General features: G+C 38.9%; 1 protein-coding gene across 1 annotated transcript in view; it reads left to right on the top strand.

Annotated features, from left to right (window-relative positions):
- The window catches only part of cubn (cubilin (intrinsic factor-cobalamin receptor)), a 70,313-nt gene that overhangs the window by 42,813 nt on the left and 2,089 nt on the right, over window positions 1-25,411 (top strand). The window contains exons 41-66 of the mRNA XM_005941275.2: window positions 708-854; window positions 1,540-1,730; window positions 2,765-2,933; window positions 3,972-4,146; window positions 4,479-4,657; window positions 5,085-5,294; window positions 6,959-7,099; window positions 8,042-8,226; window positions 8,486-8,657; window positions 10,053-10,256; window positions 11,035-11,184; window positions 11,322-11,443; window positions 12,001-12,226; window positions 12,619-12,806; window positions 14,540-14,696; window positions 16,547-16,696; window positions 18,215-18,400; window positions 18,840-18,969; window positions 19,337-19,554; window positions 20,871-21,070; window positions 21,317-21,479; window positions 22,337-22,545; window positions 23,291-23,435; window positions 23,623-23,804; window positions 24,212-24,377; window positions 24,652-24,887. Coding sequence (XP_005941337.1) covers window positions 708-854; window positions 1,540-1,730; window positions 2,765-2,933; window positions 3,972-4,146; window positions 4,479-4,657; window positions 5,085-5,294; window positions 6,959-7,099; window positions 8,042-8,226; window positions 8,486-8,657; window positions 10,053-10,256; window positions 11,035-11,184; window positions 11,322-11,443; window positions 12,001-12,226; window positions 12,619-12,806; window positions 14,540-14,696; window positions 16,547-16,696; window positions 18,215-18,400; window positions 18,840-18,969; window positions 19,337-19,554; window positions 20,871-21,070; window positions 21,317-21,479; window positions 22,337-22,545; window positions 23,291-23,435; window positions 23,623-23,804; window positions 24,212-24,377; window positions 24,652-24,887 — 4,601 coding nt within the window. The remainder of the gene's footprint in view (window positions 1-707; window positions 855-1,539; window positions 1,731-2,764; window positions 2,934-3,971; window positions 4,147-4,478; window positions 4,658-5,084; window positions 5,295-6,958; window positions 7,100-8,041; window positions 8,227-8,485; window positions 8,658-10,052; window positions 10,257-11,034; window positions 11,185-11,321; window positions 11,444-12,000; window positions 12,227-12,618; window positions 12,807-14,539; window positions 14,697-16,546; window positions 16,697-18,214; window positions 18,401-18,839; window positions 18,970-19,336; window positions 19,555-20,870; window positions 21,071-21,316; window positions 21,480-22,336; window positions 22,546-23,290; window positions 23,436-23,622; window positions 23,805-24,211; window positions 24,378-24,651; window positions 24,888-25,411) is intronic.

A 25,411-nucleotide genomic window follows, 5' to 3' on the forward strand; every position in this document is an offset into this window, starting at 1 on the left:
TAAAAACAAAAAATATTAGAGCACAAAAATGCATTTATGAAAATTTCAGCAAGTGATGCTTTACTGTTGTTATGTTATATTATGATATATATTATTCATTTTGTTTCATTTGTGGCAAATGACAGCATCTAATAACATACTGTGCAGCATTGTTATAGATCTCTTGATAATTCTCCCATCATTATTTACGTGTGGATTCTATATATCAAAACAACAGCTTTCTAATTGAGAAGTCTTTGCCTTGAGGAATGATCATTGTGAAATGTATGATGTCGTTGCAACATCCAACTTGAGATGCTTGTTTCATGAAGTGCTAGAGCTTCTCTGGACATGTCATTGATTGCTGAAGTGAAGATTGCTCGTGGATTACTTTGATTGTGCAATTTAGTGCAACTATAAACATGATTGGCACAGAAATATTTTTATTTTCTGCGACATGTCATACATGCCTGTATGTACTGTCCAAATCTTGTGATTTGAAATCTGCATTTCACTTAAAAACATAAATTATTTGCATGGCAGTGCTTTCTTTTATATAAAGTAGTAAAAATTATTTTCTGCAGATGCTTATTTAAACCAGATAACATGAAAGACCCTAAAGTCAGTGCCCTGGACTTGTAGAGAGCATTTATATGTCCACCTGACTGTTGTTGGTTTGTTTGGCCTTCTGGACAGCTTAGAATGTCCTTTGTTTTGGTTACTCCCAGGCGCAACCAGTCAGTCCCCTGTGCTGGCCAGTGTATGTGGTCGGGATCATCCAGGATCTCTTCACTCAACAGGAGACTCCATGTACATCCATTTCTCCTCAGACAGCAGCATCAGTGGCCAAGGCTTTAATGCCTCCTACTCAAAAGGTGATACATTAGCAGTTAATTACTAAACTACACGACATATAACCATAAGATCAAAACAAAACACCAAGATGCTGAAATACTACACGCTTCAGTCTTAAAAAGACATAAAAGCAAATTGGGTGGTAGTCCTTTTTGTCCACAGTTCTCAGCTATGACAGAAGAAAGAGGTCATTTACTTTCAACATAAAGTAAGTTGTAACAAGCTTTCAGTGTGCGAACCCACCATAACTGCTTGAAGCATTCTCTCCTGTATGTCCATGTGAACCCATTAAAACAGATGGGCTCCCATTTGTTTTTGGTCACACTTTTAGGTCAAACTACTGTAACTGTAACCTTTGAGTCTTTTCTATACATGTTTTAGATGGACCCCCAAAGTTCATATAAGACATAAAAATGAGAAACAAATCCACACTTGTTGAACATAAGACAGTCCAAGAAGTCAAATTATAATTATACTATATAATAATTATTGTTACCTTCCTTAACTTGAGAATTGTTTTTGGTAATCCAGATTTAACATCCATGTAATGTTCAGTGATACGTTGTGGTGTTGTGGGCAGAAACACTTCCTTTCAGGTCATTTTTCATGATCAATATATTAACTGCCAGACACAAACTGCCACTACTCTACAACAGTAGTTATACTAGTAAGAGGAATTATATGTGATACTTTTTCTTTTCGCAGGTTGTGGTGGACTCCTGCATGTTGACAGAGGTGTAATGAGCACTCCCAATTACCCACAGAATTACCGGCCAGGTTTGGATTGCAGCTGGCACGTGATGGTGACACCTGGCTTTAGAATTTCTGCCACCTTCCAAACCCCCTTTCAGATCCAAGGCTTTGGAACTGGATGCAGTACAGGGGATTACCTGGAGGTAAACATACGGATAGCAAAAGCTACAAAAAAAAAAAATTTGAAAAAAAAAATCCACATTGCTACAAGTGAGAAAATAGATTTTTGACCCTGTGGATGCAGATAGACTGAAGTGATTACTGGCAATTAACAGCTGTTTTAAGTTGTTAAAGAATGAACATTTACTGGTGCTAGAAATCAATGACTGTGTCCAGCTCGATCCAGTTTGATCCAGTCTCAGTCCAGTCTGGACAGTGTGCAGGGAATAGTTTGATTAAATTTACTGTCCACTTAAGTCCCACCATGATGATGTCAAGTGAAACAAGCAACAGGCTTAGCTATGTTGGACAAGTTTGCTTTTTCTTTTTGCAGAAAACAATTCTAACAATGCAATGTGAAAAAATGTGAAACAAAAGCATACAAGAAACAAATGTAAATTGAAGTAAATTATTAAAGTGAGCATCTCAACACGTTCTTAGAGTCGCATAAAACCCCAAGAAAGTTGAAGGAAAATTTTATTTGTTGGAAAATTTTCCCACTTAGTTCATATTTGATGAAGCATGTTTTTGAACATCAGACAAGTAAGCATATGTAACGTCACATTATCAAAGTTACCTGATAGGGCAAAACGTCATATGTCATCAGATGGTGGCTATGTTCCAAGGTATTGATGTTACTACTTCTCTAATGTACTAACAGATAAATCATGTTAAGAGGAAATTTATATCCTTCCAAACTATTCTCAGTTTGGATTGCTGTGCACTGTCGAATTGGACCACCTGGATACGACAGTAACTTTTTTATTAATGCGTTTGATTAATAAAAAAGTTTTCAGAAGAAATTGTGATACATTGTGGTGTTTTTTAAAAACTGTGGTTATGTTTAAGTTTATTTTATAAACCTTACAGTGACGACAACAACAGTAGATGGGAGTACTAAGGTTCCTGAAAGTCTTTTTTTCTTGTTTCAGAGCCCTGGTTGGACTTCCTGAAGTCACTGATCTTTTGATAAATTATTTCTATCGTTATTCACAGTTATCTTTCCCTTTCTCCACAGCTCAGGAATGGTCCAGATGGCTCTTCTCCATTACTTGGAGGACGACTGTGTGGTTCAAGCCCCCCATCTGTTCTCCAGACAACTGACAACCACCTCTTTATTCACTTTGTGTCCGATGCCAGTAATGAGGCCTCCGGCTTTAAGCTGGTATTCGAAGCCCACAGTCAAGGTAGAATCTTCACTTCATCACTATCACAGGAAATGTTTCAGTGCACAAAAGCGATCATTTCTAGATGTTTAGTCACGGTTGACAAGTTTTGAAATTGGAGGAAACATGGACTTGATGCCAACAGAACTCTAATTTAGGAACAATGTTTTCAGTTTTATGCTTACGAGAGGCAAAGGGAACTAAGTTGGCTTAAAGGGGGCGGGTGTAAAGTATCTTGTTCAGAAAGAAGATGAATTGAGGAGCTGCATTAATGCCCAGCATAAGACAAAGGTTATTTTGTAACTTTAAGTCATGCAAAGCTGCTGTAGTAAAGCCCAGGAGAAACTTTGGAGTTGGATATAAAATAATAGGTCCCTCTTTTTCAATTTTCAGCCTGTTTCCAAAAATGTTTGCTGTCTAAAATATCAATAAAAACAAAATGTGAAGGTTTAAAGGTCCATATTTAATTAAAAGAAGAATAAATTAAATGTTGAAAACTTTGTTTTTTGGGTGAATTAAAAAAAAAAACGTATACTTTTCTTTCTTTGGTTCCATACTGGTCATAATGTCATAAAGCTGTCTGTACTGTATGCAGGCCAGCTTAGCAAATGGACCCTTGTGCTATAGAGCTCTGCTGTTAGAATACAAATAGAATGAGGCTTATCATTGTCTTAGTATATTGCTCCAAAGTTTGCATTTATTGTTTGGCATTATATCCATAATTATACCCATAATTTCCTAAATCTGTTTTTGATTTTGATTTGTCAAACCACGGGACATTTTGGCCTCAGACTATCTTGAATAACCTAAACAGAAAAGATGTGTTTCTGGATCTTTGTATATTTTGCATAGTAGAGTTTGCTTTTGCTGACTGTGTCCAAGCTGTGTCCATTGCAAATCTTTAACTTATTTTTGTTTGTTTTGCACAAATTTTCCTGGTATCCAAACTTTTTCTGAAGTAGGTTTAAAAACCCCCCACAGAATATTATCTTTTCGAATTTACGTAGATGTTGGAAAACCTGTCACGTCTCTTATCTTGATCCTTCTATTTCTCCACAGCTTGTGGAGGTTTCATCGAGGTGAATGATAATGATCCTCCAGGGTACATTACTTCACCGAACTATCCACAGAATTACCCCCAGAACATTGACTGTATCTGGGTAATTACTGTGCCCAATGGGGAAGCTGTCCAGATTGACTTTGAGGATCAGTTCTACATTGAACCCACATCCAGGTACACCTTTACTTTCTCTTCTCTTGTTGTATTTATAGCTTCTTATTACCACGTAAATATAGTAATTTTTGTCATTTTATTGCGTTTCATCCCAAGATTATTGGTAAATACATTTTAGCCTATCTATGTTTTTACAAAAGAAACTAAACTAAAGAACAAACAAACATTACAATCTTACTAAATTGGTTGGTGGTGTTATTAGTGTTTGAAGAACACAATATGTAAACTCTATCTGGAAACTCTTTCACTTAGAAGAGTTGAAAACACTTTCACGTTTATTCGTGCCCCAAGTTTCAGGGCTTACAACATGTTTTTGTCCATTTATTCAACAGCTGTATGTACGACTACTTGGAGCTGCGTGATGGCTCAACATCCAACAATAACATCATTTCCCGTCTTTGTGGCAACACCCGACCATCTACTCAACATTCGACAGGTTCCTCCATGTGGCTTAGGTTTCGTACTGACGCCAGCGTCACGCACCAAGGATTCAAAGCAAAATACTCCATAGGTAAAGAATATCATGGTCATGCAGTCTGAAACTCATGACTGTGTCTGTTCTTCCCTCATTAATGTCTAGATTGGAAGTTGTAAACCAGTAAGCTGATGGTCTCATCATAAGACTGGCGTGGCAATTTTTTGATCAACTAGCAATAAAATTGTCTTTATCTAGGTCTGGTTGTAAGGTGCCTTCAGAGGCGGCATTCTTGTGGCATACAGACCGAAAGTTATGGGAAATTGTGCCAGTATCAAAGCATTACTGGACTAGCTGTTTGTTTATGTCTTAAAATACTGTATGCCATTTGAAATCCACGTTAAAACATTGATTAAAGAGATGTAACCTTTGAGATTTTGACTATGTAGCAGAGTGGTGATAGAAAACCACAATGACCTATTTCAAAGCTCTGTTCTGATTCTGTAACTCAAATTCCTCACAGCAACATGTGGAGGCACCTACATAGGTCAGAGGGGTGTGATCTACAGCCCAGGCTTCCCAGGCTCCCACTATCCTGATAGCTCCAGTTGTGAGTGGTACCTGGAGGGACCCACAGGACACTACCTCACTCTTAGCTATGGGAATTTCAGCTTGCAGAATACTGATGGATGCTCTGCTGACTATGTGGAGATCAGAGAGTACAACGCCTCAGGTAAAAACACAAGTAATAAAAAAAAAAACAAGATACATTCTCTACACCATCACAATGTCTATTGTGTTGAAATCTTTTCTGTCCGCAACTTTCTAAAACTGGACTTCCTTCTCAGTTCTTTTTCTTAAGTAAATGTATTTATCTGATTTGACTTTATAACCCAAATTATGAAAACGTTGGGATGCTGTGTAAAAAACCAAACAAACCCCTAAAAACATATCAAATGTTTGAACTAAGGTGTTTGTTCCAGTAAATATATATTATTTTACGAAAAGTACTAGCACAGTACTTCAATGGCAGTTTTTCATTTGAGAAACAAGTAACTTCTGTTGTAAAAGCTCAGGGCCGTTGCAAACACTAAAAGTCTGCTGACTTTGAGAAAGTGATTCTTGCATTTACTTCATACAGGCTTGATTAATAGTCTTTATTTTGGAATCAGTCAGGCTCTGCTCTTTCATCTTCAGCTTGTTCAGAAGGCCGAGGCCTGACTTTTGACAGGCCCCCGTCTTTTCTCGTTTACACTGGGTTCCTGTACGTTATAGAATTGATTTTAAGACTTTAGAGCTTGTTTTTAAGTCTCTAAATGATTATCTCTTTCATACCACTCTGATCTTTTAACTAAAAATACTCCAAATAGAACTCTTAGGTCAGCTGATAAGTTGCTTCTGACTGAAACACAGAGTAGACTGGGCCTTTGCGATTGCTGCACCTAAACTTATATACAGTCTGCCTCTTCAAATTAGGACCTACGCAATTAGACTGACGCAACGCAACAAAATTTTGACACCCCCCCACCTTTAAATTGTGACAGAGTTTTGTTTTGTTCTTTTTATGTGTGTTTGTTTTACTTTGAGCCTGCTTCTGCTGTTATAAGGGAGTTTTTCCTTCCCACTGTTGCAAAGTGCTTGCTCACAGTTTTCTCTGGGCCCATGCTGACTTAAAATGCACTGAGGAAAAGTGTAAAACTGTTCTAGGATTATGCAAATTAAAGTTTGATGGGTTTTTGGGAAACATGAACTACGGATCCTCTGGACAAAAAGAAGGGCCACCTGGCTTATTATCAGTGCTCAGTTCAAACCCCACATTTCTGATAGTAAAGGGATACAGTAGTACCTATGGAATTGGCAGATTGTACATCTGGAAATGCACCATCTATGCTAAAAGGTATATAATAGGAAAAAGTAGAATGGTATAGGCTCCCATCCAAATGATGCTTTTTTCAGTGAAGGCCTTGCAGATTTCGGTAAGACAATGCTAACGTGCATAATGCATACTAAATCTGTTACAACTGCTTTGCAGTGTAAGACAGTAAAATGTTATAGCGGTCCCCTTCCAAAAGTACAGCCACCTTTTAAAGGGAGAGGGGATCCTACATAATGGTAAACATGGCCCCATCTCAATTCGTTTGAGAAGTTTTGCTCTCAGTTTAAAATTAGCTAATGTTTTTCTTAAATGGTAGATTTTTGTCAGTTAAAATATTTGATGTGTTTTAAATGTTCTATTGTGATTGTTCATAAGATTTGCAAATAATTGCATTCTGTCCCAATAGTCCCAACAGTTTTGAACTTAGGAAAGTAAATTACACCCAACACATGTGTCTGTGTTTCATGTTGAGACAGTGGGGTGATCAAGATATTCCTGCATCCTTTCTAATGTTTGTTTAGGCCGCCTACTGGGCCGACATTGCGGCAATAACCTTCCTGCTCCCATGGAGACGTCTGACAGTTTTGCTTATGTCCGGTTTGTCAGTGACACCAGTGGAAATGCAGCTGGCTTCCGTCTGTTCTTTGAAGCAAGTGTTGAAGGTGGGTACATTTTGAAAAGTACAAGGAATAGTTGCTGGATGATCATTATGGTACGTCATATTTACACATGAAGTAAATCTTTGAGTAATATCACCACGATAGTCATAATTATCATAGAGACCTGTTTTTGTGGGTAAGCTCTGTTTTTGTAGGTCAGCTCTTCAGTCAGCAAAAGGTCATAAATAAGCCAGATATATTCCTGCATATTAACAAACCATTACACTGTATGTTCCAATATTATGGAGAAAACACAAAACATAAAGTTAATAAGCTGTTTATATTCTATTTTTTAATGACCTGTAAAAGAAGAATCAATACAAACGTTTTTATCACACAGAGATGCTAAAGTCCAAGCTTTAGATCCTGTTCATCAATATGTAAGATCTGACAGTTCTTTTCTTACATTTCTGTTTCTGTTCTCAAGTAATAAAGTTCAGTGTATTATATAATAATATACTGATGATAATAATCACTGCAATGTTTAATTTATCTTATTTGTAAAGTGTCAGTCATTTAAGAAAACAGCATTTTTTCATAATAAACCAAATAACAAAGTGATTCACATGAAGATGGAGATAAAACACCTTGACCTACAAACAGTGACATAAAGGGAACCTGGAAATTGCGACTTTGAACAAATGCAAAAAGAAAAACTGGATAACAGGAGGTACAGGCTGGTTGATTATCTGCCTCATTACAGTGCCTTTTGATTTTGTTTCCAAGCAACAAAAGGAGACAAAAAAAATTAAGCCACTCTTCTTTCTAGCGACCTCAGACTCAAAGCCAGTCTAACTCAGTGGCAATGATGGGTTGTGGAGATATCTGATGAACAGACAGATCGGGTTAAATGCTTAATTTAGTTTTTGGTTTACAGAAATACATGAAATTAATTTACAACATTATTTGTTATGCTGAATCTCTCTTTTTTTTCTTTTCCCACAGAATGTGGAGGTGAACTGAATGCTCCCTCAGGAACTATCTCCTCTCCCAATTACCCCAACTTGTATCCCCACAGCCGAGTGTGTCGCTGGGAGCTGGTTGTGTCACCAGGCCGCAGGGTTACCCTCACCATCAGTGACCTGAGACTGGAAGGTTCTGATACATACTGCGTATTTGACTATGTTGATGTGAGTCCCTTTCTGCCAGTAGTCGTCATCCCTTTCACTTGACTCGAACCACAAATCAAATTAATTCCCCTTTCGTGCTGTTTAATCTTTGATAGCATCTAGAACCCTTGAAAAATGAAATTAAAAAAATCAAAATTTGCACAAATGTTTATCTGTGTAATTCTTTTTGTGAAATTGAAAATACTGAAATATAGTTTATTACCTTTTTGATGAGCATGCAAGAAAGATTGCATATCAAGCATAAATTTATGTCCTCCAGGTAATGAACGGATTGGCAGTCGATGCCCCTCACCTACAACGGTTCTGTGGTACAGTACCGGCTGGAACTCAGGTGCGGTCCTCTGGCAACACCATGGCTGTTGAGTTCCGCACTGATGCGTCGGTGTCCAGTGGTGGATTCTTGGCTACGTATTCCTCTGATGAACCTGCAGGTTAGATTCTCCTGCGTGCAAAACTAAAATATTATCTACAGAAAAATATAATTCACATTGCTTTAACCATAATAGCCATGTATCCATAGCAGTTTCTTAAACACGTTAATGCAGGAAACCACACGTATACATGATTTAGTATTATTAATGCAGGGATGTAAGATATCAGAAACATCATTCTGTTATCAAAAAGTATTCTGCTGCAGTTTCATGTTGTATTGTCTAAATCAGAGGTCTTGGTGTAGCAATTTTTAGATCCCCCGATGGCTTGTGCTCTGACCAGTATAAAGTGGTCGGTAGAGAATATGATGACAGGTGTTAACACGTCTTCTTTCAAATGGTCCAATTTAATTTCTATTGGAAGATGGTGCCAAAAATGACTTTCTATTAGCTGACAATGCTACCTGGCAGAGGGTTGTTTTAAAACATTCCTTTACCAAAAGAAGCAATGACTCACTATGAAAAGACATCGCTACACAAAAACTGTATTTTTTTTAATTTATTTTAGCAAATTCTACATAATTTCTCAAAACAAGAATGAATTAGTCTGCAGAAAAATCTTCCCTGTCAGTGTTATGTGGATTAAAATATTTGAAACATTTCATACTCTGTTGTATCATTACTATGGATACATGTTTGCAATGGCTCTCCTCTGAAGATATTTCTGAAGAAAACTGGATTCCATCTTCTTATCTACATCACACATGTTGGGCAAGGTGGTTAGTAACAGAAAACTCTGTTACGATGATAACCGAAGCAGATCTATTTGTTAATGCTAGCTAGCTCTGTTTCCACACAAAGCACAGTTTGTATCTGATCTCAGGACAGGCTGTTTTGATCCAGCAGGTAAATCCAGGGAGCATGTGCACATGCGGTGGATCTGAGCAGAGAGAATAAGAGGCCCAACTGAAAAATGCAAGAACCATAATCTACTATTAGGAAGCCTGAGCAACTGTAGATCTTAGCTAGTCAAATGACTTGCAATGAGAGTGAGGAAGGATGTGTTATGTATGTCAGCTGGTGAGTAATGAGCTACAAGTGGATAGGCCGGGAAAGATAAAAGGAACGAGCAGGTAACCACACCTCTTTAACCACAAAAAAGACTTTTGGAACCCAAAGAAAGCTGAAAGTCATACAAGATTATTCCTTATTGGAGGAGGATGTTTTTGTAATTGCTGAAGAGTCCAATTACTCTGTCCAATTGCCTGTCCTGTCTGTACCTTAGTATTAATTACTAATAATTATTAATTGGTATCATTTCCAATCAGTAACAGGTCAGTCAGTTACTCGACATAGTCTCAACCACCTACACTTCATTGTGTTTTAATGAAGTGCTGTTCCGTATTGTGTTCTAACATTTACTCTAATCTGCTATTTTAATCTGTATTTTGCTAGAATGTGGCGGTATCCTGAATAACCCTGATGGTGGCAACTTCACTTCTCCTGGCTACCTGGTGTCCAACTACAGCAACAACATCAACTGTGAGTGGCTGATTCAGAACCCACAGCACATCAACTCCTCTATTGTGGTGTTGATAGAAGACTTGCACCTGGAGGACCATCAAACCTGTGAAGCAGACTATCTCCAGTTCCGCTTAGGTAAGTCCTAAGTAGGATACCAGACCAATATGACGTATAAATTATGTGTGCAATGAAGTCTATAGCTGCATTTTTATTTTAATTACATAAGCTTGGAGGCTTGAGCTTATTACAAGCTACACCTCGGACAGGTCACCTGTCTGACATAGGGCTAGCACATAGAGACAGACAATTATTCACACTTAACCCCATTAATTGCATGTCTTCAAACTGTGGGAGGAAGCCAGCGTACACGGAGAAAATCCCCGCAAATGTAGGGAGAACATGCAAGCTCCACACAGAAAGGCCCCGGTCAGACGGTGGAGTAGAACTCGCTACTTTCTAGCTGTGAGGTGCTAACAGTGCTAACCACCACACCACTGTGCTGCCGTTATTAAAAGAGTCAATTTGGCAAATTGCTATAAGAAATGATCCAAGCCTTAGCAGACAGCTAGTTGGTTGTAACACAAATAGAATTTAGTAAGAGAGCATTTTTATTTCTGTATTTTTTAATTAACCATTACTGCCATTTGAAATAGATTAGGCCAGGCAAAATTGCCGGCACCACCTCAAAAGTAAAGTTTTTGTTTCTTTTGTGAATAAATTATGCAGCTGTGAGTTTCCAGGTTTCGTTATGATTTCAAAATAAATCTTTGCATTATGATATTATTATTATTATTGTAGCAGATAAAAAAAACCCTAAAAACTCAATGTATCTGTGTTGTGCGTTCAAGAGTGGAAGAAAAAGTATATGAAATCTAGTCTAGTCCTTTCTAATCTAATGTCTCACCTTTTGCAGGTGACTCAAGTGGAGAGCTGCTGGGCAAGTTTTGTGGCCAGACAGCTCTTGTACTTCCTATTGTGGTCTTTACCCCAGAACTCTGGGTCCATTTCCAGACAGACAACTCCAACGGAGACTTGGGTTTCAAGGCTAAGTACTTGTTTTCCGGTACGACTCACACTAATACCTTAGTTATCCTATGCCACTATTTCTTTGAATTCGAGACTAGTATTTAGCTAATGTAGCAATCAAGTAGCAGATGAAGATTGTCCTTTGATGCATCATTCTCTCTTTTTTTCTCTTAGAATGTGGAGGCTGGCAGACAGGTGACGGTGGGGTGTTAGCCAGTCCTGGTTACCCTAACCTCTATCCAAGCCCCAGTCGCTGTGCTTGGCTGCTTGAGGCTCCAGAGGGCCACACTATTACAGTAAGTGTGCACAGTGGCTTGCTACATTAAAACAACTATGTGGACTACAGTGTACAATTGAATGCCCCCTATAAGCGAGCACTTTAGCGACAGTGGAAAGAAAAAACTCCCTTTTAACAGGAAGAAACCTCCAGCAGAACCAGGCTCAGGGAGGGGCGTAAGACAGGAGAAAAACATGCAGTGAAAGAGAGCCAGAGATTGATTAATAATCATATTAAATGCAGAGGTGTACAATCACATGCTGAGTGAGAGGGGTGAGAGAAAGAGAAGCGCTCAGTGCATCATGGGAAGTCCCAGCAACCTAAGTCTATTGTAGCAAAACTAAGGGAGGATTCAGACTCAACTGATCCAGCCCTAACTATATGCTTTATCAACAAGCAAAGTTTAAAGTGTAATCTTAAAAGCAGAGAGGGTGTCTGTCTCCCAAATCTACCGGGGTGATACAGTACTTTGAGGTATTTAAGTTAAGATTGTACAAGACGTTAATTTATTGTCCAAGATGAAGTGCTCTTATACTTTTCAAATTTCTTGATATCCATTTCTCTTCCATGCTGCAGCTAACCTTCACCTACTTTAACCTGGAGTCCCACAACACATGTGGCTGGGATTCTCTCACCATCTTCAATGGAGGATCCCCAGGTTCTCCCATTATTGGTCAGTACTGTGGTACCACCTCCCCAGGAACCATCCAGTCAGGATCCAACAAACTGGCTATAGTTTTCCTGGCTGATCATAGTGTGTCCAAAGGAGGATTTTTGGCCTCCTGGTCTTCTGATTCTTCAGGTGGGTCTACACTGCCTAATTAAACATTTTATTCATTTTCTTTTTTGCAGTTGCCTATTCCATGTTTACTCCAATTGTATTATCAGGATCTCACATCTGAGTTAACTTCAGTGAAGCTAAACTAAGACATAGTTGAATATGTAGGATTAAATACAATATGATACAGTATGATGCTGTCACTTTGAACACTGAGTTAGATTATTTTTTTATATCCAACATATCAGAAGGTCATAACTGTTCAGTATTGGTTTTCAGCCTTGTGTACAAATATTTTCCTGAGTATTCAGTGTATGGTTATTCATACGCGGAAGAGCTATGGGACGACCTCTGAGTTATTTAATGTCTTACATACACTTTGTGCTCGTGTACTCACATATTTTTTTTACTGCCAGGATGTGGAGGGGTGATCCATGCTGATGCAGGAACAATCAAGTCTCCAAACTATCCCCAGAACTTCCCAGCCAATGTGGAGTGTACCTGGAAAATCATTGCCCATGACGGAAATCACCTTGAGATGAGCTTCAGCAGTGATTTTGAAATTCCAGACAGCGGCGGGACCTGTGAGAGCAGCTATATCAAGGTATAAGCACTTGCACCTTGCAGTAGATTTTTTCCCCCTTTTTTCATTTCAAATATAGCTTTAATTTAGGGCAGGGATAATCAAATTGCTATTGAATCTTTTTCTTCATATTCATATCAAAAATATTCCTCTTCGTATTTTTGTTTTGGCAGATTTTTATTCCTTTTAGGTTGAATTCCAGAATTCAACCGAAAAGGGATTTGTGTCTTTCATGTATTAGGCGAATATGTAAACTGTGGTGCCACTGAGTAATGTGTCCTTCATATAGGTAATAATATTAATAAAAATATTATTATTATATGCATTATTATTATTACTTCCATGTCAGACACAAGTCCCTTATGGGTTGTGTCAAGAAGGGCTGCAGCGCTACAGTAAGAGTTTGGAAGGGGGCAGGTTGTGTTTTTGTTTGGTTATTTGTTTGTTTTGTTTTAGTTTTTTTGTTTAAATTATTATTATTACTGAACTGTTCCTTTAGTTTTGTCTCTTATTCTACTATCATCAGTGCAAAAATAATAAGAAAACCTCAATAAACGAAAACTATACAATAAATAATAAAATCTTAATATCCAGAAGACATAATCTGTTTTGTCTCCGTTTATTCTATTACACTTTGTATCTGGAAATATGCAATACTTTAGCTTGTTTTCATTTGGCCTGTAAAATGGCCTGTATTTGTATAGCGCTTTTCTAGTCCCTAAGGACCCCAAAGCGCTTTACACAACCAGTCCTCCACCCATTCACACACACATTCACACACTGGTGATGGCAGCTACATTGTAGCCACAGCCACCCTGGGGCGCACTGACAGAGGCGAGGCTGCAGCGGTCGTTTATTGCAGGGAAAAGAAGACGAATAAAAGCAGCGCAACTAGAAATTTGTGATTTCTTGTTTTCATTTTTATCCCTTCATCCTTTTCCACTTATCAGGGTCACAGGGAGACTGGTGGCTATCCCAGCTACCATAGGGTGGGAAGCAGGGAACACCCTGAGAGTGTCAGTCTGATGCAGGGCTAACACAAAAAGAATGACAGCATTCATACTCATATTCACACCGATGGGCAATTTAGAATCACCAATTAACCTAACCCCACTAACTGAATGTCTTTGGCCTGAAAGAGGAATCCAGACTGCCTGGAGAGGTCCCACACAGACGTGGGGGTAACATGCAAACTCCACACAGAAAGGCCCTGCCCAGGTGGTGGAGGCAAACTCAGATCCATCTTACTTTGAGCTAACAGAGCTAACTACGATGCCTATTCATTTTCATTTATTTTTGGCTTATGTGTCATATTTCAAATCATTAGACAACATTACTATGAATTAGTTGAATTACAAAAAGAAGGTTAAAATCATCAAATCTCTGTCTAAGACTTTGAGTATACTAGTGGCCAAAGGATAAATCACTGAATACATTATTCTTGTTTAACCGGTTGCCAAGAAAATGCATGGAATACAGTCATTTAATGAAAATAGGCTATATCTGCAGTTATGTGTAGACCCAACATTATTTTGTAAGTCAAATTAGTAGTATGTTTTAAAAAACAAAACAAAACATTTTTTAGCTTCTTTCTCTTTCTTTTTTAATAAAGTATATTTGCTTTCTGACCTTTGACTGCAGAAATTAGAACATTAGCTTTGATTTTTTCCCAATAACCTTTTTGTTTTCAAATAAAATTGGCTGCAGAATGGTATCATAACAGGACCTGATTAAAACTGTGCATGTTTCTGCAGGTGTGGTCAGGTCACAGTCAAATTAGTGAGGCTCTGCTGTCTACAGGCTGTGGCTCTGTGGCTCCAGGGTCCATAGTTGCTCCAAATAACATCATCACGAGCCGGTTCCAGTCCACTGGAGCCCCTGGCAAAGGTTTCTCAGCCTCCTTCAACACCAGTAAGAACCAGACAGCCAGTACAATTTCATGTTAAAGCTTTGCTGTAATGGCTATTATATCACACACTTTGGTGAATTTTCCTCTTCTAAATAAGTTTAGAATTAATCTTTTCTAATATGAAGTTAGAGAAATGTTACTATTGCTATGTAAATGCCATTTTATCTCTGGGAAGACCCAGTAATTCCATGTTTGCCCATTTGGAAGCCGTTGCAGATTCTCAGTTAAGCCTTTAGAACAGTGACCCAAATGTGAGCTGGTGGACCACAAAGGTGCTGCAGGTGGGCTACAGTAATAACAGAAATTCAGTTTGAAGTTATTCAGAAATATGTACAGTCACATATTTATTTAGACTTATTTATTTATATAAAGAGTGAATTAAAACAGGTGATAGGAGGTGGTTAGTTTGTGATATTACTTATTACTTTGACTGTTCTTGTATTGAAATGTGTGTCCTAGTGCAGCTGGGACACACATTGGCCTTAACACTTTGCATATGACTGGGTAGCATTAGACATTTTCAAAGAAGTACTTCACTCTCGCTTGTATTCTGATTAGAGTATAAGTCACATGGCATTTTCTGCTTTGTTTTGTTTTTTCTAAGCAGCCATTCCCACTCTTGACTTTGGGGATGACTGCTCAAGAAGCTTTACACACATCTATTGTTTTATGTTTGTTATTATGTTTTGCACTCTATGCACATACTTTGTGGGAGTTAGTTGGTCAGAAGAAGTCGGAGACTTGTCCTGAAGCCACAGTCTCAGAGTACTTTCCAAAGTAAAAGTATTTTGCTCTATTGGGTTGCATTCATTCTCCCTGTAGTTTCTTCAAGGTCTGTTCCTCTGACAAGTAGCTGCCATTCATTGTTGTCTTACAAGAAAGTGGTAGGAGTTGCATGAACATCTGAGAAACTTGATTCTCATACTCAGATTCTACAGTTTTGCAGACTGTAAACAGTTTTTTGTATTTAACTCAGTGTTACAGCATTCACAGCTTCTTGAACATAAGACGAGGAACAATTGTGTCATGTTATAGCCTTATTCAAACATTCCAAAATAAATAATTTTTTTCACTTCAAAATTGTCCATCTAATAACAAAAAAACAACAACAACAAAACAAAAATATAACATGTACATGTTCACAGCCTTTGCAAAATACTTTGCTAAAGCTCCTTTTCCTTTATTTACCCCTTCAAGTTCTTTTTGAGTGTGATGCTAGGGGCTTACCACACCATTCACCAACGATGTCTTTGTACTTTGTTTCATTCATCTTTCTCTCTTGTTTCTTGCTTCTGAAAAACATCCCATGGTATGACTCTGCCACCACCATTCGGGGATGGTTTTGGCCAGATGATGCAGCGTTCTTGGTTACCTTCAGACATGATGTTTGACATTCAGGCCAAACACTTGAGTCTTTGTTTCATTGCCCCAGGGAGCTTCTCATGGTCTGAGAGTCCTTCATGTGCCTTTTACTGAGAAGTGGTTTCCACCTTGCCACTCTACCATAAAGGCCTGATTGGAGGAGTGCAAATTGTTGTCTTTTTGGAAGGTTCTTTTCTCTCCACAAGAAAAGCAGGAGCTCAGAGACACTTACAGTTACTATTGGGTACTTGGTCATCTTTTACCCCAATCTCTCAGACTGGTTGGTCTGCTTTAGCCAGGGTTGTAGTCCTTTAAAAACGTCTTCTGGAGGCCACTCTTTTCCCCCCAATATGTCATATTAGGGATAAAAAGCTATTTTTTTCCGTTTTTAAAAGTTACTTTTTTAACTTGTTGGTCGGCAGATCTTTTTTGCAGTGACATGGTCATTCTATCAGCATGCAAAGAAAGTCTGTTGTGCTCTTTTCATTAGGATGCGGTGCAAACTTTACAGCTGACAGCGGCCGTGTGGTTTCACCAAATTATCCAGCAGACTACCCATCCAGAGCCAACTGCAACTACACCATAGATGCTGGAGAAAAGACTGTGGTCATCCTCACCTTTCAGACATTTCAAGTTGAAGGTAAGTGTTACAATTAGGGATATCTACTGCCGGTATCCGGTGCCATTATGGCAAACTCAGCAGCCTGCAACAAGTGCTTTAAGCTGATACTGTGCAAAGGAGGTAGCACCTCGAATCTGATGAAACACCTGGCGACGCATAGCATTTTTTTAAAAGCCGACTACCTACTACGGGTGTGGTGCCTGTTATCGGACCCGGAGTTAGCAACATCCCCCAAGAACCCGAAGAGGAGAGTCCTGGCCCCTAGCCCTGCCAGTGTAGCAGAAATGATGAGGATGATGATGCAGCAGCAGCCGTTCTTCTCTGCGTGAGGAGCTTAATGTTGTTCCTGTGTAATTCACGTTGAGTAGGCTAACCACGTTATTAACTTAATGCATGTAAGGTGAACTAGCAAACATCATCATAGCTACATGCGGCTGTCTTCTGGTTTGATGGCAGATACTCCCTTCACCCTGGCCAAAAAGGCTAAAATGACCAAAGAAAAATTGGAGAACAGTTAAACATGAGAGGTTTTTGGACAAAGTTTGTGTTTTTTCCATTGTTTAAGCACTGCTTCCAGCCAAGAGTAGGGATGGGTATTGTTTAGGTTTTATCCGATACCAGTGCCAAACCGGTACTTTTGAAATGGTGCCGGTGCTTAAAGAATGGAGAACACAAACTTTGTCCAAAAACCTCTCATGTTCAGCTGTTTTGTTATAGGGCATATATGGTATCACTCTTGGCTGGATTAATTATTCATTTAAAAATGGTAAATGGCCTGTATTTATATAGCGCTTTACTAGTCCCTAAGGACCCCAAAGCGCTTTACATATCCAGTCATCCACCCATTCACACACTGGTTCACACATTTAATACCGTGGTTAGCCTACTTAACATAAATTACACGCAAACAACATTAAGCTACTCACACAGAGAAGAACGGCTGCTGCTGCATCATCATCCTCATCATTTCTGCTACACTGGCAGGGCTAGGGGCCAGGACTCTCCTCTTCGGGTTCTTGGGGGATGTTGCTAACTCTGGGTCCGATAACAGGCACCACACCCGCAGTAGATGTGGTCTTGCAGCAAGCTATCAAATACGGTGCATTTCTCGGCTTTTAAAAAAACGCTATGCATCGCCAGGTGTTTCATCAGATTCGAGGTGTTACCTCCTTTGACAGTATCAGCTTAAAGCACTTGTTGCAGGATGCAACAGCATCTTTTGCTGTGAAGTACAGCCAGACTTTTGACCGCTTTGTCTTGGGCATTTTTACTCTGTAGCTCTGCTCTAAAAGAATGTACGTACCTGGGCCCGCCTACTATCCTCGGAAACATAAAATGGCTAGAATCCAAAGTGTATCACATCTCAGGAGGAAATAAAGCACCGAAATGTGCGCTGCTTTTTGGTCTGGTTACTACTGTTTATGTCAGAACCGATACCAATACCCATCCCTAGTTACAGTTAACACATTTGCATCCAAAATATCTAATAAGATTCAGTAGTTTGTTGAATATTTCCCCCCTCTCTCTGTTGTCTAGCACATTCTACCTGTCTGTACGATGGCCTGAAGATCTACAGTCTTGCTACCAGTGGCATTCCTATTGCTACTTTGTGTGGTACCACCATCCCAGGGAGCTTCTCCACCTTTGGCCCCATGTTGCTCCATTTCTACTCTGACTCTGTGATTACAGACACTGGCTTCATGGCAGAATACACAGCTATTCGTAAGCAATTCAAAGTCAAAATTATTGTTATACCCTAATGAGCCATCACCATTTGTTTGAATCAAAATCAAAGAATGGGAAGGCAAAGAACATTTTATAAATTGGAATAAAGTCCAGTATTTTTAATTAAAATTATTATAATTATGTAATGAACCACTTTTCCATTAAGTTACTATGTCAAACTTTTCAATCCCTTCTACTTTTCTTTTTTGGCATTGATCTTCTTTACTCTAAGGAGGATAATTTGTAAAATACATATAAATCAATGTCAATATAATGTTTTAAGGGAAAAAACTAAATGACAGATTTTATTTTGGTTTGTTTCTTTTTGTATTTTCATTATATTTGGCATTAGGTATATTTATTATAAAGGGTGTGGTGTGAGGAGTAGATGCATACATCTAAAGTTGTGATTGTGTGTGTTTGTGTGCATGTACAGCATGTGGTGGTTTCTTTAACAGCACCGCGGGTACAGTGAGCAGTCCGGGGCTGTCCATGACCAACTATCACCACAACATCAACTGTACCTACCACATATGGGTCCAAGCAAACAGAGTAGTAGATCTTAAGTAAGACTACACTGACTTCACTGGCTGCTCTAACCTGACTGCAGTACTTCACAAATGACCTGATATTGTTCACAAATCATTTTATTGTTTTCTAAACAGAACCAAATCTTGAAAAACTTGAATGCAGTGTTGTTTTTCAGTTAGCTTTGACTTTTTAAAAAGATTACTTAAAAAATTACATGACATCAGTGCATTGTCTTAAAACTAGAACAACTCTAAACATTTTTCCCACATATTTCTGTGGAACCTCCTTCACACAACAATGGGAACAAGCAAAGCCTTGGATACATAGGACTGGTTTCATCTGATAACCGGACAAACTGGTGCTCTTGTACTCTGGGCTTTAAGAAATGTTTCTTTTCCACAGGTTTAACACCTTTCATCTGGAGGCATCTTCTTCCTGTCAGTTTGACTCTGTGGCAGTTTATGACGGACCGGACACTCTGTCACCCTTGCTGGGGAAATTCTGTGGCACAGTGCTCCCACCCAATCTCCGTTCCTCCACAAATCAGCTATTCATTGTCTTCAGCACAGATAACACAGTGAATGGGATTGGTTGGAGAGCTACTTACAGTGAAACGCTCGGTAGGTGGTAATGACTGTGTATTTTTTTTTTTAATTTTAAGAACAAGTGAACGCCACTTATTCATAAAACTATGCACTTGCACCACACAACTGATGATCTCCTGGGACATTCAGTCTCTAGAGCTTATTCAGAAAAAAAATTGTTCAGCTGAGTGTGTGGATAGAAAGACTCATTTAAAAAGTGAAGTAAAGGAAAAATGGCTGGAGCTGATAGGAACCCCAACTTTGGGTACAAGACTTGCACTTCAAGATGGTAAAAGGACTGGTACTTACTATATAGTACCCTTGTACTCGGGTTGAGCAATCAAAGTGCTTCCTGCTACAAGTCTCATTCACTCAGTCACACACAGATTCATACAAAACTGTATGCTAAGCTTTCCCTAACATTCACATACATATTCACGATGGATGCATCAGGGCCACGTGAGGGTTCAGTCTCTTGCCCAACAGAAGACATTAACCCTAGTCTGGAGAAGCTAGGGATTCATCCACCAAGCATTTGATTGTGGCGCTACATTAGCTCACACCTGTCAAATAAAAACAAATTTGAGGCTGCAGTGGATTTTCCACAGCTGAAAGCAGGGAAAAGGGAAGCCTAGTCTCAGTTTTCCTAAGGCTTTAGATCATGGAGCCAAAATGTGACATCAGTTGTATCCATCCATGGACCAAACCCACCTTGGGTCAAAGAATGGTGACAGTCAAATACAATGTAAAGGGGAAGAGAGCCAGACTTTCACCCACCACACAACATACCCAGAAACCCACAGATCATCAGCTCAGCCGTTCACCCTGCTTGAAATGTGAGGTAACACCTAAATAGCAGTCCAGGGTAGTTTCCAAAGATCCCCTTGAAGTACGTGATCACTGAGTAAATTTGAATGAAAACTGGCTGATAATGACTCTTCATTCTCATACACTGACAGTTTTTGTAAACAACCTTCTCTTAAAGACTGAATATTTGACTTCCGTGCAACTGAGTGAAAAGGGACAGTGAATGTTTAGATTTTATGTGCTTGTAAACTTGAGCATTTTCTTGATTTGCATTGTGTGTTGTTGGTGTTTTTTGTGCTTTCTGGGCATGTGTCCACTCTTTGTAGGAATTGATTTAAGGTACAATTACTGCATGCAGTTTGCTGGTGATAACTAAAACAATAACATTAGTCTGTCTTGGTACCCAGCAGCAACTGTTACAAGTACTATCTAGGCAGTATTATCTATTTTTACATTACTAGTTTGAACTTTCCAGACATTGGACAAGTTCTATTGTTGCTGTTTTATCCAGAATAAAAAAGTGGACATGCTTAAATTACTTGCAGGTCCAGCACAGGGATGTGGTGGATACCTTTCCATGCCCATGGGCATGTTTGGTTCACCAGATCCAAATCTAGATGGTGTCTATGAACCACGGATGAACTGCCTATGGACCATTGAGATGCCTGTCAACAAGGCAGTCAATCTGACCTTTGACTCCTTTGAACTTGAGACTTCCACTACCTGCCGCTATGACTATGTCAGAGTAAGTATACGGAGGGCAGATATTTAATTCATTGAAAATTTTCAAGTTCGAATTTCAACAGTACTATTTTTATACTAAAACCCAGTTTACACTGGGACAGTGTGTTAGTACATCTGGCCACAAGTGGATCAATTGACTCCACTTGTGGCCAGATACACTGACCCTACTACTATGACCAAATGAACTTGCTACTATCTGGTATTTCCGCCAAGCTTGTATTAATATTTGTATCTGTATCTCTCTCAGGTTTATGATGGTGACAACATGAACTTCCCTTTGGTTGGGACATTCTGTGGAACTTCTGTCCCTGCTTCCTTCATATCAAGTGGAAACTTTTTGACTGTTCACTTTGTCACTGATGGCTCGGTGCAGAGGCGAGGCTTCAATGCTACCTACAGAGAAGTACCATGTAAGAAACATTTTGATACTGCATTGCATTCAAAGTCATATTTTCACATGAAGAGACATGAGACAATATTTTACGTACAAAATCCATCTGCCCTCTTTTTTATTTTATCCATCACAATCTTCAATGGATGCGGCTCTCAGGTCCTTACATACATGCAGCTATACATGGATTCGAGGTTACAAAAATGTGATTTGTTACATTTTGTTATGCCACCGACACAGCTGGGTTGAAGACATGAGCGTACGATCGTCTTGGTTTTTAGATTTTCATAAAATATCTGGCAAGCAATGTCAGCTAGACCTTCAGGCCAAAAGACTTCAGCCCAGTTGAACTCACATCGCTGGTCATGAAATGTTTTGATCATTATGTGAAAAAATACATCTTTTTTCATCATCTTCAAGTGAAAAACTAATTCTTGGGCAGCAAAACACAACAAATAATATTTTTTTAGTTTTTTGTAACTTTTACTTTTCAAGATGGATTCTAAAATGCTACACATTGTACATTTATTGAAAATGTGTTGGCTTCTGTATTATTTGTTGCTTTGGAAAGACTTCTGTGGCACAGAACACACCAATTAGAAAGGCAGTAACAATAGCCAGGAAGTTGTTGGGATTTGCATTAGCACTGTGTGTGGAGCAAGGCAATTAACATTGTGAGTGATGTGAGGCATCCACTTGCCTCTTCCTTTAGACTACTACCATCTGCACGGTGCTATTGTTGCTCTTTGTTCACAAAAAAACAAACAAACCCCAGACTATATGGTATGTTTTAGAGAACGGCTCTTCTACTGTTACAGAATAAGTCTGGCTATTTTTGGAGGGTTTTTGTTTCTAATTGTGTCTGTCTTTCCTCAGTAATTTGTGGAGGGACGCTGAATGCCACCTCTGTTGTCCAGACCGTGACGTCACCCTTTTTCCCTAATGAATATCCTCCTTACACCTCCTGCCGGTGGATCCTGGATGCTCCAGCTCTAGAAACCATCAAAATGTCCATCCAGACCTTCGTCCTCCAGCCTGACCAGAGCTGCTCTGCAAACTATCTAGAGTTGAAAGACTGGCCTATGGTGAGTACAGACAGACCTAGACCAACACGTGCTGTGTCGTTAATACTAAGGTGGTGACTGGACCTCCTAAGCAACTATCACTCTTATCATTTTGTAGAACTTCAAGATGAAGTTACTCCAATTGTTTTTCCCTTTTTAAAATTTGAAATTATTAAATGTCACTTGCATTAGATGAACTCTTGTAAAATTGAATATGCAGTGAAAAGGAGGTGCACTAATAAGAAGGTGGCTCTGACAGCACACATTATCAGAACTATTTCTATTGGTATGCTATGCTATTGCTATGTCTATCATGTAGGACTTGTTGGTGCCACCTGAACAGAATCACAGACCAGGCACTGAGTAGTCAGGAAGCCAGTCTGAGAAAAGAGGAATTGTGACCACATAGTTTTTGTCTACCAAAAGTCAAATGCAGAGCGGCATCGATTGTGTGGAAATTAATAATTGAAATACTATTTATAAAATTGTTTGTACATCCCTAAACCTCAGTGCAAGTACAGATTGGGATACAGTGTAACAACCCAAAATGACTCAATAGTAACACATTCATAAAACTCTCCCTTTTAAGCTTTTGATGTATTTTGGGAAATGTGTGAACTTTTTGTCATGACATTTATATATTAACCAAAACTAAAAGGTTTCATCAGAGTGTCTTTGATCATGTTCAGTACGAAACCGCCTTACGGTACCAATACGTAGACGTATGGCGTTAGTATCATTCTAATAAGATTCTTGTGTTTTTCAGGGAGACTATGGGCAGTCTCATAAGCTCTGCCCATCAGATGGTCATCTACCAGACTTTTACAGTTATGGCAGAACAATGCATGTGCAGTTCAAATCCGACACCTTTGTGACAGGAAATGGCCTCAGCTTCACTTTTCAAATTGCCAGTAAGGAAGGAGAAATAGACCCAAAATACCCTATTCAAATCATGCCTTTTTATTGTTAATAAAATTCAAATGACTTTAAAAAGTGTGCTTGCTTGTCTGCATCATCCATACTTATTGAAGTGGTGAATATTGTAAATTGTATCTGGTTTCTGATAAGTGCTCTAACTATAGTTTCTGTGTTTTTCAGGCTGTAGCCGAACATATGAGCAGGAATATGGCTACCTGAAGAGTCCAGGCTGGCCTGACATATATCCCAACAACATGGATTGCACCATCATCCTAAAGGCACCACAGAACAGCTACATCTCTTTCTTTTTTAACAATTTCGATGTGGAAAGCCATAGCAACTGTCAGTTTGACTATTTGGAGGTAAACCAAGCAATGTTAATGCAGAGACACAGACACTGTGTGTGTGTGTGTGTGTGTGTGTGTGTGTGTGTGTGTGTGTGTGTGTGTGTGTGTGTGTATGCTTGCATGTGCCATTTAGAATAGAATAGAACAGAATAGAATAGAAAAGAATGTCTTTATTGTGACTATCAGATGTACAATGAGATACAGAGCATCTCCTACTCAGTGCAAGAGGAGAAGGAGAAGAAAGGGGGTGTGAGGTGCACAGTTTCTATTCTATTCTATTCTATTCTATTCTATTCTATTCTAACATGCTGTTCATTCCTTCATATATTATAGAAGTGTCAGATTCAGTGTAAATGTCGGTTGGATACCGTATTCTGTGTGTGATATGTTTTATCCTCGTTTCCATGATTTTCACCTCTCAGATCCGTAACGGCAGTACAGCAGACTCACCACTGATTGGCAAGTTCTGTGGAAGCACTCTGCCAAGCCCTGTCTTCCCACAATCCAACCAACTCTACCTACGCTTCAAAAGTGACTTTTCACATTCTCGTGATGGCTTTGATGCCACATGGACATCCTCCCCTCAAGGTCTGAACTGAACTGAATAAAATATCATTTTTAACCAGTTCCTATAAAATATCAAGTCATTTTTTTTCTTGTTGGCATGACCAACTAAACAGGATTTTTTACTATTACTTTTACTCTTTTTGACATCCCTCCTTTAAGCTTTTAAGTCAACATGTATTTAGAATTTTAAATCCTGCTCTATTTAGGAACTATAAGATATTTTTAGTAGTAGCAGTTTTTGTAATGAAGGAATGCAGATTGTTCACTCTGTTCATCCTGTCTTTTTTTTAACTAGGTTGTGGTGGCACTCTATTTGGAGACCAAGGCTCATTCGCAAGTCCAAACTACCCTGGAACCTATCCCAATAACACCCATTGTGAATGGAGCATCATGGCACCAAGAGGCCGTGTTGTGACCATTACCTTTAACCAGATCAGTATTGATGATCCTGGAGATTGTCAGAGCAACTTCTTGAAGTTGTACGATGGCCCAGATACCTCTTCACAGTTTGTTGGACCTTACTGTGGTGTGGTATGTTAAAGAGCATTATTGTAATCTTGACATAATACGGTTTTTATACATTTTACTGCATTGCATATGTCAGAAAGATTTTACGGACTTAGCGTTCCAGATTAGGTACGAGTGATCAAAAGCTCAGTAGAAAGAGACAAGTCAAACCCGTCCTATTCAAACCTCTGACTTCTAGTGTCCGGTGTTGTCTTTGTTATGGACCTGTGTGGTATAATAATGCTATTATTTAAAGAGCATTATAAGGGCTTCACAAAATAGGTTAGGTGAGTCTGGTCAGGGTATTAACAATGTAGAAATAAACTATTAAGCATATATTTTTCAATGGTAATGTAGTTTTACTACATCTGTAACAGAAAAAGCTATAAATTGATTACTTGGGGTAAAGAAGTCCTCATAACTGAACACTCCACTTACATCATGTGGTTGTATCATTCTGTCATGAAATGCAGAGAGATAGGACCCAGACTGAGACTTGTAGTTGACACAAGACAAGTCTTTATTATGGCTAATATTGTCCAGATCAC

Source organism: Haplochromis burtoni, unplaced genomic scaffold (assembly GCF_018398535.1).
Source record: "Haplochromis burtoni strain Fernald_Lab_line unplaced genomic scaffold, NCSU_Asbu1 Contig_309, whole genome shotgun sequence".
NCBI classification, from domain to species: domain Eukaryota; kingdom Metazoa; phylum Chordata; class Actinopteri; order Cichliformes; family Cichlidae; genus Haplochromis; species Haplochromis burtoni.